This window comes from Papio anubis, chromosome 2, assembly GCF_008728515.1.
Source record: "Papio anubis isolate 15944 chromosome 2, Panubis1.0, whole genome shotgun sequence".
Classification (NCBI taxonomy): Eukaryota; Metazoa; Chordata; class Mammalia; order Primates; family Cercopithecidae; genus Papio; species Papio anubis.
In genome coordinates this window covers 186015731-186034636 of record NC_044977.1, presented here as the reverse complement: position 1 = coordinate 186034636, position 18906 = coordinate 186015731, and the positions used below count along the sequence as shown (strand labels likewise).

At 38.4% G+C, this 18906-nt stretch overlaps 1 protein-coding gene across 1 annotated transcript in view; it reads left to right on the top strand.

Annotated features, from left to right (window-relative positions):
• The window catches only part of P3H2 (prolyl 3-hydroxylase 2), a 167107-nt gene that overhangs the window by 130362 nt on the left and 17839 nt on the right, over positions 1–18906 (top strand). Inside the window, exons 4-10 of the mRNA XM_003895270.4 lie at positions 4107–4238; positions 5511–5653; positions 5985–6074; positions 7944–7984; positions 9226–9320; positions 18066–18193; positions 18746–18841. Coding sequence (XP_003895319.1) covers positions 4107–4238; positions 5511–5653; positions 5985–6074; positions 7944–7984; positions 9226–9320; positions 18066–18193; positions 18746–18841 — 725 coding nt within the window. The remainder of the gene's footprint in view (positions 1–4106; positions 4239–5510; positions 5654–5984; positions 6075–7943; positions 7985–9225; positions 9321–18065; positions 18194–18745; positions 18842–18906) is intronic.

Below are 18906 nucleotides of genomic sequence, written 5' to 3'. Positions count from 1 at the left end.
ATAGAACTGTTAGAAGAAAATGAGGGAAAATATTTGTATAATATTAGGAGAAGAAACGCTCTTCTTTTCTTTTTTTGAGACGGAGTTTCTCTCTTGTTGTCCAGGCTGGAGTACAAAGGTGCGATCTCGGCTCACCGCAACCTCCGCCTGCTGGATTCAAGCAATTCTTCTGCCTCAGCCTCCGGAGTAGCTGGGATTACAGGCATGCACCACTACACCTGACTAATTTTGTATTTTTTGTGGAGATGGAGTTTCTCCATGTTGGCCAGGCTGGTCTCGAACTCCTGACCTCAGGTGATCCGCCCACCTCGGCCTCCCAAAGTACTGGGATTATAGGCCTGAGCCAGCATGCCCAGCAGAAAATCTCTTCTAAACATGACAAAAGACAAGAAAAATAAAAAACAAGTTAAAAACTTTACCTAAGATTTATAAGTACAGATTTATACAATAAACCAAGCTGATCTACCAACACAAATAGAAAGTATTGCAAAATATTTTGTAGGCAAAGTGTTAATATCTTTCATATTCAAAGAGAGCCTGTAAATTATTATTGTTCATAGTAATTTACTTCTTAATTATCAGTAGTAATAATAACCAATGCGGGCCGGGTGCGGTGGCTCACACCTGTAATCCCAGCACTCTGGGAGGCTGAGGCGGGCGGATCATGAGGTCAGGAGATCGAGACCATCCTGGCTAACACAATGAAACCCTGTTTCTACTAAAAATGTACATTAAAAAAAAAAAATTAGCCAGGTGTGGTGGTGGGCTCCTGTAGTCCCAGCTACTCGGGAGACTGAGGCAGGAGAATGGCGTGAACCTGGGAGGCAGAGCTTGCAGTGAGCTGAGATCGCGCCACTGCACTCCAGCCTGGGCGACAGAGCGAGACTCCATCTCAAAGAAAGAAAAAACAAACAATAATAATAATAATAATAATAATAATAATAATAATGATAACAACAAACACGTATGTAGCAATTGTGACGTACAAAGCACTTAACATATTTTTATCTATTTAATGCTTTAAGCAACTCTTATAGATACTATTATTACTTACTCTCCTCTCTCTTTTGTAAATGAGGAATTTTTATCTGAAAAAGATTAAGTGATGTGATTAGAGTGAAGCTGGAACTCATATTTGGACTTTTCTGAATCTAGAATCTATACTTTTAAGGTCTACATAATTGAAAAGTAGGCAAAGGATAATTTATTAATAATTTTTTCACAATTATTTTTGAAGACACATTTTTTTCTGAGTTTTCCATATATGAAAAGCAATGTTCAACTTCATTTATGTACTAAAATGCCAGTGAATACAATCAGTTTACTCTCCCCAACTTCCAATGCTTCCAATCTTCCTAAAAAGCACTACTCATCTGGAAGCAGTGGCTCACGCCTGTAATCCTAGCACTTTGGGATTCCAAGGCAGGTGGATCCCCTGAGGTCAGGAGTTTGAGACCAGCCTGGCCAACATGGTGAAACCCCATCTCTACTAAAATCCAATTCTTTAATAAGAACTTTCATGATTGGGCACGTGTGTATGTTTTCATTCATTCTCTCTCCCTCTCACACTCCCTCTTGCTTTTTGATTCCTTAAATATGCCATGCTTATTTCCACTTACAGATCTTCAAAGTGTTGTTTTCTTCTATCTCTTGGCTAAAGGCTTGTCCTGTTTAGTGCTCAATCTTCAGTGCCTAAGAGTGACTGTAGTAGGTACTTAGTAAATACTGGTTAAATGAATAGGTTGATTAATGAATGAATGAAGGAAGGAGATGACATAGCCATCAATCGCATAGCAGGGATTAAAATGGTTAAATACTCCATGTTTATGAGAATGTAGGTTTAGAAATATTGTTAAGAATTACTGTTAAGGTTTCTTATAGAGACAATTAGGTTATAGCTATCAAAAACTAGACTAGGAAGTAGACTGAAAATTAATATGTCAAACGACCAATTTGTGTCGCACCCAGTTACTCAAAATCAACTCAGTTCACCTAAATTCAATACAACGATCTCAATTATTGAGGATATTTTCCCAAAAGTCTTGTTTTCTTTTGAATCTCTGCAAGATCCAGTTGCCTAAATTTTTGGAATGTCAGTTTTATGTGTGGTTCACATTTTAATTGCTATTTCTCTACACTTGATCTTGTATTTGGAAATGGCAGATTCTTCCTTTATTATAGTAAACTATGTTGTGGTTGTGGTGGGATATGCATCCTGCTTTCACTCCCACATTGGCCTCTACACCTGCTTCTACCAATGGCCACTGAACAGTTTTGGCCAATGTCCTAGATCTGGTTTAGGAAAATTGACCGACGATTTCCCATAGATTAGCATTTAGTGATTTGCTCAAGGTCACCACAGCATGTTGGTAACTGGAAAAGAATAGAGATCTCATAACTCAGGTTCTTTAATTTATTTTAGGAATAAAACTGGCTTTTTAAACAGCAAATGTATTAGGAAATCAGAATCAGAAATCAGAATATTTGAATTTTAGAGTTTGACATTAACAGTTGGGGAAAAATACAAATGGCTCCTGAATGCAGTTATTTATTACCAGCCCTGCTATGAAACCCTAAAGGATACGTTTCTGTCACTCCTGTTTTGCTGCTATTTATATCCGCTTTGAAAAAATATTCCCATTCAGATTTTGAGTTCTTGGTGGGTATCTTTCACCTTTACCTTTTGCTTGTCACTTGGAATTAAAAGGAATGTGTATTAGAAAGTAAATAGAAATGCAAATGGTAAGTTGAGGAGGAGAAAACAGTTGAAGGTTGTTTGTTTTTGTTTTCTTAAGAAATAAAACAGCTGGTTATTTATTTCTAACATGCTAATCAAATAAATAGAACTCATTCTTCCTTCACATCCCCTGGACTGGGGTTAATAACCAGTGGGCTTTAGGGATTCTATGAGCTGTGCTATAAATCATTCAGTTAGCCAAGTTATGCAAAACTGGCACATTGCCCCACACCAGAAAGTGCACATTTCCTTCCTGTTGTGTTTTGGGGTCCCTCTGCAAAATCATCAAGATCCAAGCCAAACTCAGACTAAACAGGGAACCTTTTGAAAAAAAGGCAGTTGTGGTAAATTAAATTGCACAGCTATGAGATCAAATGATTTTATCATCATCCTCAAAAGAACACACTCAGCACAGGCATGAAGGAACTATTCTTTCTGGAAAATACATCCATCTTCATTGTAAAAATCAGTCAAGATGAAACGTAGGAGGCATTTTCTTCTCTGGGACATTCACCACTTGTGTTTCCTCATCTCAGGCTTTGATAAGATAGAGTCCAGGGCCAAAGAGGGCATGCAAACCCCAACACTTCAGGACCCTCCAGCAAGAAGAATGGGAGCGATAGAAAGGGGAGTGAAGAGAAATAGGAAACAAAATGCTCATTTAAATTCCTTTCATCCTTCTCCCTAGTTTACCAGTCTCTGGTAAAGAATATACAATATTCCTAATATTAGAATATACAATGTCTAGGCGATAGACTAATTTATAACTGTGTAGAATAGGTTTCTGACCAATAGGCGTAAAAAACAAAAAGAGAGTTTTTATTTCTCCTTTAGGACAGATTGGCTTGAAAATGTGAACAAAGAAAAAGAGCATTTTTGCTTCACTTCTCAGCCTGAATTTCCCACCTCCATGGTTGTTTCTTTTTCCGAACTGTTCCTTAACATTTACTAGCATCTGAACTTCCATTTCCACTTCCAGGGCCCTTCGAACCATCTAAGATATCCAAAGAGGGGCCCCAAAGTTGTTAAATATGAAAACTGACATTCAGCTGGGTGTAGGTGGGGGAAAGTGGACTGTGGGGTATAACGAGTGTGCATGGGAAGGGAAGAGTGAGGTACAGAGAACAGACTGTGAGCTAGATAGAGGATTTGGAATCTGCTGTCGTTCTAGTGATCACTGATCAGGAAACCTTGGCAAGTCAACTACTTTCTTTGTAAAAAGGTTTTGCAGTCCGGAAGTGAGGATTAGAGTAATTTTGCTCTCCGAGTGTGGTGAGGTGAGGAATGCCCTGTGTCACTGTGACTGTGACATTGACGTTTGGGGACTCAGCAGCCTGGAGGAACACATGTATTGGCTCTTGTCTTCCAGATCACTACATGCAGGTGCTTGTTTGTCAGCATGAATGTGTGAGGGAACTTGCCACCCGCCCTGGCCGCCTCTCACCCATTGAGAATTTTCTTCCTCTGCACTATGATTACCTACAGTTTGCCTACTATCGAGGTAAAGCGTGGATCATCTGTGAAGACTTCTTGGGGGGTTGTGGTTCGTCACTACAGACATCACATTTTTGTAATTTAGCGTCCAGACTTCTTCAGTTTATTATCAAAGCAATAGGAATGTATGCATTTCTTCTCTTCCGAGCTGCAGGACAAGAAGAGCAGAAGGGGAAATCACCAATGGGCAAAGTACAAAATGTAATGCTGTGATAATTTACTGAAAATTATACTAGATTGACATTTTGCATGATTTTTTAGACTTAATATTTCTTAACTCAATTTAAAAAGAACTTTGCAAAATCCTCTTCCTTCCCCAAAACAAAACATTATTTATTATCCTGGTGTTGATGGCACACAATGAATCATGTGCTGACGTCATAAACAGTGAATCAAAGTTGAGAGAGTTGCTTAATTTTTATCATTCTTTTTAAAAATCAGGGTCATCTCAGTATATATATGTGTGTGTGTTTGTGCACGTGTGTATGTGTGTATAAATACAAACACATACATGTATTTATATGTATTTATACACATACACGCGTGCACACACACATATATATATACACACATACATATATTGTAAATTTCCATTAGAAGAAGTCCAATGTTGTGACCTTTTTCAAAACAAAGCATACATTTACAATTTCCCTTGTAATAGCTAAATATTTCTGTAATGAAAAGTTTATATTGGAAACATCCTTGTTAGTTCCTTTTAGTAGTTTGCTACTGTTGGATTTGCTCTAATTGTATAGTGAGGGATTTGAGGGGCTTCCTCCAGAACATCTGGGACTCTATGAAGGACTTTGCATTAAAGTACCAGTTTATCACAAACTGCAGCCATGAAAAATAACATTTTAAAAGCACTTATATTACTCATACGTTATGTACAGAATGGTACATTACTGTTGCAAAGGTCATCTTCTGGATGTTTACTTAACCCAAATTCAGTACAAAAATCAGAATTAACTCATACAGTTCTGTTTATCTGTGTTAAAAAATAAAAGTTGTCAACAAACATCTTCAGATAAAAACTTGGTAATTTGTGCAAAACAACTAGCACCAAAGCAGACCAAAGGTAATAACTTTTGAATACCTGAAAGAATGTCTTTCCTTTTATCTGTGACTGTTTCTGCTTTTTCTGCTGAGCCTCAATTTATCTTCTCTCTTATCCATGTTTAATGCTGACTTCTGTAGACATGTTGATGGCCTCCCTTTAAAATCCTTTGGACAGACCTAAGTAAGCTGACTCTAATGCTGCAACTCCTTTGTCTTTCAGTTGGTGAGTATGTGAAAGCCCTGGAATGTGCCAAAGCCTATCTTCTGTGCCACCCAGATGACGAGGATGTCCTAGACAATGTGGATTACTATGAGAGTCTGCTGGATGATAGCATTGACCCAGCATCCATTGAGGCCAGAGAGGTAAGACCAATGTTTTGAAAAGAAATTCTTGATTCTGCATGTGTTCTGGGAAGAGGTGACAAAAATATAACCCTGGTCTTAAAGATATCTAACAATTTAGCAAAGGTTCTAGAACTCGGTTCTTTCAAATTTTATTTATGCCGGAGGCACATTTTTGTTCACACATGCTAGCGTGTGAAAGTATGTTGAGATGGAGCCATGTCTTGCAACTCTGAATATTTGTAAGCTCACTTGTGACTATCTAATGAAAATATTGCCACCTGAACATTTATCATATCTGTTACCTGTTATTTAAATTAAAAAATGTCTTTCTTTACTTATTTTTCTCTAGGATTTAACAATGTTTGTGAAACGTCATAAGCTAGAATCTGAGCTGATCAAATCAGCTGCAGAAGGTCTGGGGTTTTCATACACTGAACCGGTAAGAGGAAAGATGAAATGTTTATTAAAATAATGACTCAGTGGAATTCTTTTTATGTTTTTATTACTTGCCTCCATTTTTGCCATTTACCTCAAAAAGCTAAGATTTTAGTGCCCTCCTTGAGGTAAAAATAGGGGTGGGAGATATTTACTCAATATATCTGATGAACTTTAAAAGACTAATGGATTTCCACATCTGTCATTCCATGTTAATGAGGTCCAAAGTCAAAAGCAAATCTACTGGGTAAAAGTGTTTTGTGTATAACTCATTTGCCCCGGGAGTGTTTCATTTTCCTAAATTCCAGATGTGGTGTTTTAGTTTTTCTTTTAATGCTTGTATATTACCTAAACATTAAAGAGAATTCAAAATACTGTCAGTCACAATCCTACCACCCACCATGCTGACTTCACCCCATTTTTTCATGTTGTCTTCTAATCATTGTCTATATGAAGACTTATCTTTTGCAGAAACATATGCTATGGTATAAAGAGATCTGTATTCTGATTTTTATTTAGGAAGATACCATAAGAAATTTCTACATTTGTATAACTTTAAAAGATATTTTTAGATACATTTTAGTATCTAAAAAGTAGGTAGAATTTAGAATTTTAGATAGGTAGAATTGATGTACAATAAATAAATGAACTCTTCTGCTGAACATTTGAATTATTTCTGATTTTTGAATTATACGAAATGCATTAAGCATTTTTCTCTATTGAACTATGTCCTTAAAATAAATTCCTAAGAGTGGAATTATTCTGTCATCAAAGGGTATAAGGTTTTAAATTTCTTGAAACTAAATTGCTTTTCTAAGAGAATTCTCTTAGAAATTATTATTAATTTACAATTATATATATACTCATATATGATTACTAAGAGAATAAATAATTCCAAGAGAATTATTTATTTGCACGCTATTTTAATACTAACATTATCTCATGTGGGAAGATTTAGTGACTCCTCTAAAGTCTCATACCTCACAACAGATTGAACAGGTGTTTGAATCCTGGTAATGCACAAAAGTACCATTTTACCACAAATTTATCAGCAGTAAGAAATAACATTTTAAAATCACTTTTATTATTTATATATTATATATGAAATAATACATCATTTTAACTTATAATTTTTTGATGACCAGCAAGAATAAACCTTTTCACGAATTAACTATTTTTCCTCTTCTTTTAATTATTTGGCCATGGGTTTTGTTCATTTATCCATTGATTACTGTGTAAGTTCTTCAAATGATATACAAGTTAATACATTTATAAAATTATTTATAATATGTCCTTTTACAACCTTTTTTCATTTCTTATGTCATGTTTTTATAGGCACACTTTTTAAAATGGGTTAATTTTAATGTACTATTTCCAATACAACACCTTCTAATATATTAATATTTATATCTGGTCTTACTTATTATTCTTTAAAAATTGTGTTATCCAAGAGACCTTAGAATATGTTGTTTACTAATTTCATGATATATGCAGATGATTATTCAGGCTGGATTTTGTTTGTTTGTTTTATTCAGAAAACATAAAGAAGTTGAACTGAATACTCTTTGAAATGTTTTTCTGCCACCAAATTTCAAGTCACTTTCTTGGACAAAAGGATGGATATCCAGGCTAATTCCATACTATTTAAAACATTGATTTGTATTTCATTTTGTCCTTGCCAAATCTCCACTAACTTTAGCCTTCTTTTGCATTAATCTATAAAATATAAATATATTGTATCTTTACGCAATATACAAAATTCCTAAATTATAGATCTTTTGAATGTTTTGTGCATATTTTATTTTACTTTAATTCTGTAAGTGATGTTTTAGTGACAAAATTCCTGCATTTTATTTTAATCGATTCAAAACAGAATTATTGGATCAGGTATGGAGGACGACAGGATGAGAATCGGTAAGTCCATTCAGAATACAAACTGGCTTTTTTTATGAGGAGAAATACTTAGTATCATAACCTATCATAGAGAAATGTAGCTCTGTGAAATAGGCAAGGGGATATAGTAAAATAATTGTAAGCTGTGAGTTAGGAGTTCTGCAGCCGGGTCCCAGCTCTTCCTGCCACATTTTTGTAACCTTAGGTAATATATCTTCTGCTTTCTGGGTCTCATGTTTTTTTTTTTCTTCCTTCCAGAAAAAAAAGAGTTAAATCAGGCAATCTCTGTGTGCTAACATTCCATGATTCCAAATCTGAGAAGATTGGATATTGTTTTTGATTTATTAACAGAAAAAACTATGAAATGGGTTTTTTGATGGTGAATTCCCTTACCGTATTTACTTGAAATAATGAAGTTCAGAAAGTTACACTGCAAGCTAAAATATTAAGTGTCACTAACTGAATCAGAAATCAAGAAAGCTCATTATTTAAGGTGACAAAAGTCAATTTACATCTTTTAAAGAACTGAAACTCAGAAGGTTAGAAACACCTGCTTGAGATCACATGGTCCAGCTTATTGATTTTTCAAATTGGGAAACTGAGGTCCTGACAAAGCAAGCAACCTGCTTAGAGTCTCATCACAAAGGAAGGACAGATCCAGATCTGCTTCTTAGAATCTTGAGGTCTTTCACTAGGCTTCAAAAACTCAATCCTTCGGTGGCATAAGATAACCTCAAGAGATCCAAGAATGTATATACACATATGGATTTGTTTGATTTTTACATATATAAAGGACAGCCTGCTATCATTTGTGCATTTGCAAATGACAAACCTGAGTCTTCTTTCTCACAGTAGTCAAGAACTACTACATTATGACATAATTGATTTCAATCCAACAATTGTTCAATGATGCACTCCATGTTCCAGGCCCCATTGGACACTCTGAGCATTATAAAGATGCGCATGATAAATTTTTCCTACTTGAGATTAGAGACTAATCTGAAAAGGGTTACATTATGAATACAATTAATTGTAATAAAGGTTGCTAAGAAGATTTAGAGGAGTGAAATAAGGCAAACTCACTGAGGAAATAGAGAACTTCATAGAGGCAGTGACATTTAATTTGACTTTAAAAGACGGGTGAACTTGTGTACAACAAAATACACAATATAGAGTCATAGACTACCTGGGTAAAGTATTCTTTGCCTTTGAGCATCGTTTTTCAGTGACAAATTGCCATTTTAAATTTTTTGAATGCGCAGGGTCCCTTCAGGGGTCAATGTAGAGGGAGCAGAAGTTCACGGATTGTCAATGGGAAAAAAGTTATCACCCAAGATAGATCGAGACCTAAGAGAAGGTAAGTAGCTGTGGGCTTTTACTCTATAAAGGAGGGGAAGGGGAAGACGGGGCTTGACCAGTTCTTTTCCAGATCAAGGAAGAACCCACTTTCTCTAGAAAATGAAGAATAGGACTAAACTACTACACTCCCTAGTAGTCTGAAAGCAAGATTACAAAAAGAAAAAGAATGTCTTAGATTTGTGTATTATTATCGTAGGTTTCCAAAAGAAAGAAAGAAAGAAAGAAAAAAAGCCTCCAAATTCACTCCCTGGTCTGTTTCCCAAGGAATCTTGCATGGTCATCACCATTCTCAGAATACCGGAGGCTTAGCAATTTCCTATGGCTTACTTCTGTTACACAGTCAGTAAGAGCTAGGTAGTGTGGGACAAACTGTATATCAGAGGAACTTGGAGAGGAGACCAGCCACATGGGATATTAGATTAGTTAACCTTAGATGCTTGAAACACGTAGATCTGAGCAGGGCCTTCAGAGAAAGCAGAATGTAGTAGGATGCATGGATGTAGAGGGAACCATTCTAGTGGTTAAAAGAAACTGAGCAAAGGCACAGAGATGAAGCAAGGGAACATTATGTGCCTACTTATGTAAGATGAAAATTAGTGGGGACACAGGTGGAATGTTGCCGAAAACAGTTTTTAAGTAGAGCCAAGCATTGTTAGATTAATAAAAACTATTAGCAATAGTAATGCTAACAGCAGTAGTAATTCTTAACAATTATTATTTCTATACATTTTATGATTTCCCAGCAAATTTGCACACAATTTATTTATTTGCACACTATTTTAATATTAAACAGCATCTCATGTAGGAAGAGTTAGTGACTTCTCTAAAGTCTCAGAAGCTCAGAACAGACACTTGAACCCAGACCTTTGACCCCAAATCCCATTTTCTCTTCTTCACCTGCTGCATGAAACAGAATTGTGTAGTAACAAAAATGTATCACCTATTGATTAAATAATTGCAAGACAACAAGAGGCTTTCAAAATGCTGCATTGGGAAGAAGTACAGTACTTCTTTCCCCAGGAGACCTTGTCAGCACATTCCTCTGATTTGAAAACTTTTGGCTCCCTACAACTCTCACATTTCCCATCCCTTTCCTTCCTTAGCTTCCAAGTCAGTTTGAAGCAGTAAACAGGATAATATGCTCATCTAATCTGACCTGGACCTCAGTTTGCAGCCACAAAGCCCAAGCTGTTTTACAAATGCCAGAGAGCTTCATGGTCAGCCAGAGTTCATGTTGCCTTTTAGGCTGAGAAATCACCCAGGAAGTTCATGCCAATAAGCCAACACATTGCTGTAAATGTTTGGGAAACTCCAGGACAGTTGCCAGATTTCAAAGCATTTTTTTTCCCGCTGGCTACCAGGGAATCTGGTGTCCAGCAACCGGCTGGAAGGTTAATAGAAGAGCAGGACAGAAGACTACATGTGATGGAGAAGGATCATGATTAATTGGGCTACCCAAATCTACCACTTCTACAGAATTGTCTAGGTCGAAGTGGCTAATGGATTGTAGGATGGAATGTTTTCTGGGAAACTACTGGTCTGAAGGAAAAACAAACAAACTTTTTTGCCTACCACACTCTCATATTCAATACAAAATACTTCTGTGGCCAGGTATGTGTGAGGTTTCACCCACACGCACCAGTAATTCTCCAGTGGATAGCAACTGAGTGTGAGATAATCCAATTCAGTTCTGACACTGTCTGGAAATAGTGTCAGATCCCACAGGTTAAGGGCTTAGCCCACAAGACTACTCCCATATCAGATGCCTATTGCAAGTATAAGATGTTACTTGTACTTCTGACCAACCCCTTGTTGACCAACTACAAACCAGTGTTCCTGTGATCCTGACTTTGGGTTAGGTTAATTTGCTAGAGCATCTCATAGAACTCAGGGGAACTCCTGTGTTTACTGGTTTATCACAAAGGATGCAGATGAACAGCTAGATGAAGAGGTACACAGGGCAAGGTATGGGGAGATGGGAGGAGGAGCTTCCATGCCCTCCGTGGGCAAACTACCCTCCCAGCATCTCCGCGCGCTCAGCAACCTAGAAGCTCATCAAATCTTGTTGTTCAAGAGTTTTTATAGAGCTTGATCTGCAGGCCCCAAATTCCTTTCCCAGAGGCCTGTGGGTGGGGCTAAGGTTTCACTTTCCTAATCACTTGGTCTTTCTGGTGACCAGCCCCATTCTGAGTCTTTTCAGGGTCCCTACCCTAATTCACCTCATCGGCATAAGCTTAAGTGTGATGAAAAGGATCTCATTATGAGTAAAAATGGACACTCTTATCCCTTGGGAAATTCCAAGGGATTTAGGAGTTCTGTGCCAGAAAGAAGCAATAAAGACCAGCATATTTCTTATTATATCACCACTAAAAAGCCTGTTGTCCAGTCATCAGATACCTAATTAGGATCTAAATTAAGAACAATTGCAGATAGAGACAAAGTTTCCAACCAGAAAACACTTTCATATCTTTTTTTTTTTGAGATGGAGTCTTGCTCTGTCCCCCAGGCTGGAGTACAGTGGCATGATCTTGGCTCAGTGCAATGTCTGCCTCCAGGGTTGAAGCAATTCTTCTGCCTCAGCCTCCTGAGTAGCTGGGACTACAAGCGTGGGCCACCACACTGGACTAATTTTTGTGTTTTTAGTAGAGACAAGGTTTCACCATATTGGCCAGGCTGGTCTCAAACTCATGACCTCATGATCCTCCCGCCTCAGCCTCCCGAAGTGCTGGGATTACAGGCATGAGCCACCGCGCCCAGCAACATTTTCATATCTTAATTTCACTAAAATGGGATGTCAGGGAGGTATGTGTCGCAGAATAAAGTATACTTCAGCTTTTCTCATCTTCCCCAAAGATATTGTCATCTACTCTGGATGCCTAATAGTGTTTAGTATTTAGTATTATTCCTACTGGACAGTTCCTAAGCATTAAGATGGGGTGACTCAGGGCTACTTACATCCCACAGTGGTTTCAGTCCGTGTAACATGCGTGATATGGTAAGTCACTAAAAAACATTGCTGTCACTTGTCCGTTCTCCTTTCACTCACCGGATTTATTTTATTTTATTTTATGTTTCTGAGACAGAGTCTCACTCTGTCACTCAGACTGGAGTACAGTGACGTGATCTCAGCTCACTGCAACCTCTGCCTGCTGGGTTCAAGTGATTCTCCTGTCTCAGCCTCCCGAGTAGCTGGGATTACAGGTGCATGCCACCATGCCCGGCTAATTTTTTTATTTTTATTTTTTAAGTAGAGACGGGGTTTCACCATCTTGATCAGGCTGGTCTCGAACTCCCGACCACAGTTGATTCACCTGGCTCGGGCTTTCAAAGTGCTGGGATTACAGACCTGAGCCACCATGCTCAGCCCACCCACCAGATTTTTAAAGGTTGTGATGGATATGATTCCAGAGTCAGTAGAGGGATAGTAGAAACAATGTTGAATAAACCTGGAATCGGGAAACTTAGTTTCTGGGATTATCTTAGTCTGATATGATCCACGGTGATGAAGATCTAGTGACTCTATTTCTCCGGGCCCTGTGATTTTTATCTATGAAAGAAGGATAGTAACTGTTTTAAGATGGTGAACATAAAAAGTTCTTTATTTATTTATTTATTTATTTAAGAGTCAGAGCCTCGCTCTGTTGCCCAAGCTGGAGTGCAGTGGGGTGATCTTGGCTCACTGCAACCTCCGCATCCCGGGTCAAAGTGATTCTCCTGCCTCAGCCTCCTGAGTAGCTGGGATTATAGGCACGTACCACCATGCCTGGCAAATTTTTTTTGTATTTTAGTAGAGATAGGGTTTCACTGTGTTGCCCAGGCTGGTCTCGAACTCCTGAGCTTAGGCAATCTGCCCGCCTCAGCCTCTCAAAGTGCTAGGATTACAGGTGTGAACCACCGTGTCTGGCCCTTTTTTTTGTTGTTGTTAGACTGTGAAAGGCTGAATTCATATAAGGGCTTGTTAGCCTGCCTATCCCATCATGCTTTGTATGACACTATCGAATTTCTGATAAAGTGATTCTTCTTGCCATGAGCCAGACAGGGAGTACAAGGGAGTACTTTCTTAGATGATCCCTTTTTGTTGCAACCAGAGAGTCAGAGCCAGGCACATACTTTATGAATGAGAGAAGAATTAAGTTGTTTGACTAAATCTTCTTGGACTGTGGTTAAGAATTGGCTGAAGCCATCAAATCAGGCCCCAGAAACCACAATTTATTGGCCTACATTTTAATTTTTATTTTCATGTTTTCCTCTGGTGTGCTACTAGTCATATGTAGGCTGGTTGACTTGTCTGTTGAATGATAGGGTTTCATTTATCTTTTTTTTCCTTTTGGTTAGTGGATGGGTAGGGGGTCATTTTTGTTAAATGTACATGTGGGAAATATCTGTGTAAAATTCTATACTTACTAATATTAATGATTACGTTAGCTACATGAAAGGCAGATTTCTAATGCAGATTCTCCTGGAACCCAAAATTCAGATATTTAAGACTCCATGTTGCATTCTTCCTTCACTTGATCTTTGCATGTTACTTATGAAATGCTAGGAGAATTGTCTATTTCCCAGTAGCCTTCTCTTAAGGCTCTATGCTTATTAAGGTGTCTCAGTCAGAACTTATTACAGTATTCCAAGTGTAGCCTGTTAATTCAACAATAATGATAGTAATGATAATATATACTTATAATGGAGCTTAAGACTGATAGACATTTTCCTAAATATTTTAGTTTTGCTAACTTTCAAAATCATATTTTGAAAATAAGCTAATTATGTTTAAAATAATACACCTTCAATGTAGAAAAAGAGAAAAACTTGGCAAAGTATAAACCAACTTAATTCACTAGAGCTCTCATCTGTCTTTCATTTATATTTTAGTTTTATATTAGCAAATGCTTTTCAGTGAATCTACAAGTATCTCATCTTTCTTGTTGAAGGAACATTTCTTTTTATATTTCTAAATTGGAATGGAATATACAGTTCACTTTTCCAAATATTCGAGGGAAGGCCTATCTCAATTTGACTACAAATCTTAATCAGCTACATAGATTAGAGCAGCCTTTTCCAAATTGCCTTCCATGCTAAGATGTTTTGGGGGGATTTTTAAAAGACTACTTGGCTGGGCGTGGTGGCTCATGCCTCTAATCCCAGCACTTTGGGAGGCTGAGGAGGGAGGATGGCTTGAGTCCAGGAGTTGGAGACCAGCTTGGGCAACATAACAAGACCCTGAAAACAAAACAAAAGAAAACAAAACAAAAACAAACAAATAAACAAAAAAAAACACAAAAAACTAGGCATGGTGGCGTATGCCTGCAGTTCCAGCTACTTGGGAGTCTGAGGTGGGAGGATTACTTGAGGACAGGAGGTCAAGGCTGCAGTGAGCCATGATGATGGTGCCACTGCACTCCAGCCTGAGTGACAGTGAGACCTTGTCAAATAAATTTTTTAAGGACTACTTTTTTATTGTTGTGAAAAAAATAAAAATATAGCAGCTTATGAAAATATCCATTTATAGGCCGGGCGCGGTGGCTCAAGCCTGTAATCCCAGCACTTTGGGAGGCTGAGACGGGCGGATCACGAGGTCAGGAGATCGAGACCATCCTGGCTAACACAGTGAAACCCCGTCTCTACTAAAAAATACAAAAAACTAGCCGGGCGAGGCGGCGGGCGCCTGTAGTCCCAGCTACTCGGGAGGCTGAGGCAGGAGAATGGCGTGAACCCGGGAGGCGGAGCTTGCAGTGAGCTGAGATCTGGCCACTGCACTCCAGCCTGGGCGACAGAGCGAGACTCCGTCTCAAAAAAAAAAAAAAAAAAAAAGAAAATATCCATTTATTATCTCATAGTTTCTGTGGGGTAAGAGTCTGCAGAGAATGTAACTGTGTCCTTGGCTGCAGGCTCTCTCACCGGTTTCAGTCAAGCTGTTGACCAGGGCTGAGGTCTCTTCTGAGGCTTGACTGGGAAGGATCTTCTTCCAAGTTAGATAACAGAATTCAGTTCCTAAAAAGTTGTTGGACTATGGCCTTTTAGTTCCTAGTTGGTTGTTGGCTGGAGGATGCCTCTATTTCTTGCCATGTGATCCTCTCCATTATGACCACTTGCTTCACAGCCTGCCAGCGGAGAAGGCAAGAGACTGAGTCTATTAGCAAGATAGAAGTTGCAATCTTATGTAACACAGTCACAGAAATGACACCTAATCACTTTTGTCATATTCTGCTTAGAAGTAAGTTCCAGGTTCCACTTGCACTTGTGGGAAGCAAATTGCACAGCTGTATGAATGTCGGGAGGCAACGATCATTGCAGTCCATCGTAAAGTCTCTGCTACAGGAAGGAAGTTGGGGAGTCAGGGAGGGAGAGCGTTGTATTCAATTAAGGCTAAAAACTGCTGCATATTATATCACTGTTTAGGACATTAATAAGGCTGTTCACATATTAAAAGTTCTGAGACGTCCTCTTATATTTTATTTAACCCAGTACTTTCCCAGAACTTTCAATGAAACAAAATTTGAGAAATAGTGAATTGTAGCAAAGCATATTTTTCTATTCAACTAAAAGATATGATACTGAAAGAGGGGGCTTATGGATATATTCTCGGGTTCCAAAAATTCCATATTTATAAATTTTGATCACAATTTTCAAAAATTAAGAGAAGCAATTAGGGGTTATGTAAGGGATCAACTTCTAGTCAGGTGGTATCATGGGATTCCATAGTTCAGTGGGCACAGTCATGGTCATATTGACACCAATTAATAACACTTCAGTGATTAAAGACTAGAAATAAATGAAATACAATGAACTTATAAATAATGTACTAGGCTCAGGTGAAAGCTGATATGGTTTGGCTGTGTCCCCACCCAAATCTCACCTTGAATTGTAATAATCCCCACAGGGCAAGTGCAGGGCCAGGTGGAGATAATTGAATCATGGGGGTGATTTGTTCTCCTGGTAGTGAATAAGTCTCACCAGATCTGAAAGTTTTATAAATGGGAGTTTCCCTGCACAAGCTCTCTTGCCTGCCACCATGTGAGACATGACTTTCTCCTTCTTTGCCTTCCGCTATGATTGTGAGGTCTCCCCAGATGTGGAACTGTGAGTCCATTAAACCTCTTTTTCTTTCTAATTACCCACTCTTGGGTGTGTCTTTATTAGCAGCAAGAAAATGGACTGATACAAAGGCCAAAATTAATCATGGTACATTAAGATTGTGTAGTAGTTTAACTAGAGAAACGTTGTGGTAGAATAGTAATTACACACCAACAGTACTATAAGGAATCCTGGCTCAAAAGAACCCAGACCAGATCAGTGAGTAGAATATTCATGTGGAAAGTAGCTTTTTATTTTCAGAAAAATAACATTAACCATTTCATTTATTGATTGGAATTTAGTCCATTTTATGGTCTTGCTTTTATTTAGTCTTGTAAATTGGTTTGGGTACTGTATGAAACTACTAAAATAAATAATGCGTACATAGTTTTATGATTGCGTATATAGAAGTAAAATTAGAGTAAAAATAATTTGTCAGCACTGGAGCTCCTTAGGGAACTTTTGCTTTAACAGATAAATGAACATTACTCCAGATTGAGAAACACTGCCTCATTCTTTTAATATTCCATTAATCATGAGCTGTAGTGAGTCTTTTATCCTAGCTAGACTAATAAACATTTAGCTCGTGCTCTTCCCTAGGCTGACTAATCTGTTTTATAGAGATAAAGTAGACATCAATTTCAATTGTCTCTTCTTCCTCCAACAGAAGTGTTTTAGGCCAACGTGTTGGTGACCTTTGCTAGACCTGGGGTGGCAGGGAGTTGTGCCTTCCCTACCCCTGCTGTCCTTATCTTGAGCTGTTGCTATGGACAAGCACGCATCAGGCCCCTTGGGAGTATGCTAAATGGTTAGAAGCAGTGTTTTCTTTTCTGTTCGATTTTCTGGTTCAAAATGTCTGCACTATGCTACATCAGGAGATTTCCTCTCTATCACAGGCTTTGTCCTTCAGTCCTACTCTATGAGAGAAGGACTTTGTCAGGTCTGGATTTTGTAATTTCACAACCTAAAATGTGATCCAAAAGCATCACCCTCTGAAGAACCTATCTGGAGCTAATGTTATAAACTTGTGGTCTCTCTCTGGGAAGAGAGTAGGTGCCTAAAGGAAACCCTCCTGTGCGGAAATAGAAACGTGAAGATTTTGCCTAGAGAACAGAGAAAAACACTCCAAAAGCAAGACAACCTAGGGTCAGTTATGTGGTGGGAAGAAGACTGAGGAGGAGTCAAGTGACTCCTGACTTGGGTGTGACTACCCGAATTACCTGGTGAAGGTGTTGCTCTAGACACCAGTGAAACTGAGGTGTGCATGTTATACCTGGGGACCCAAACATGCACTCTATGGTGTTGCGACAGAGGTATGAATGAGGGACTGTGAACAAGGGTGGGCTTTCTTAGAAGAGAGTCCCATGAGATGCCCAGTTGACTTTTTGGGATCAGCATTAGAAACAAACGCAAAAATAGTTCTATCTCTCCCCAAATAATGTACACATGTAATCTTATTATGACATTATGAGGAAACCTGATAGACATCTGCCTTTCTCCTGAATCTATATTGTGTTTATCAAGCTCCCTAATTCACAATTTGTCTTTGCATTTCTAAATATTCATGAGGAAACGAACTCACTCGAATTGCACATTGAAAGCTATTTGGTATTCTGTGCTTCCTTTCTGGGGACAGAGGTAACAGGGAAGACAATGTGCTCTGTTCCTTTAGGTGGTCCTCTGCTCTATGAAAACATCACATTCGTCTACAACTCAGAGCAGCTGAATGGGACTCAGCGGGTTCTCCTGGATAACGTCCTGTCGGAAGAACAGTGCCGGGAGCTCCACAGTGTGGCCACTGTGAGGACCGGGAGAAGGAGGGGAGCTCACTGCACTGGTCTGCCAAGAAGCTGGAACTGCTTTGGTCCTGGTCTCATCTGGAGCCGAGGAAAAAGCCCTGAGATATTGCTTTCTTTCGGAGAAAGACATAAATTATTTTTGAGGAACTTTTATAGCCTTCGGGTTGGGATTATTTTAGTTCTCCCAGGTGGGATCTGGAATAGCTACTGGCATATTTCCTAGGCCAACAGCCATCTAGCAAGGTCCTTGCCCATCATATAAAGTTGCTGGATAAATCCTTTTATTTTAATTAAGAATTAGCCAATATATCAGTAATTTACATTCTTTTTATTTCCATAAAAGGTGATAGTATTTGATAATAAAAATGTAGAATGAAGATTAAATAAAGATGTCTCTTTTAATTAAAAGAAATAGTTACCAGCATCTTGGAATAAAATGGAGATGGTTCTTAGCATTGACTAGAGTTCTCAGCTTTCTGGCAACCAAAGCAGAAAATGACCCAATGAATTCATAGTTATCATTGATGAAGTATCTTCTTGTATTTGCTTCCAGGGAATCATGCTTGTTGGTGATGGATACAGAGGAAAAACTTCACCCCATACACCCAATGAAAAGTTTGAAGGTGCAACTGTCCTGAAAGCACTCAAAGTAAAGTCTTAACTTCTTTTGGTTTGAATTCCTTAGTGTCAGCCTAAGGCTTCTGTAAATGGCAG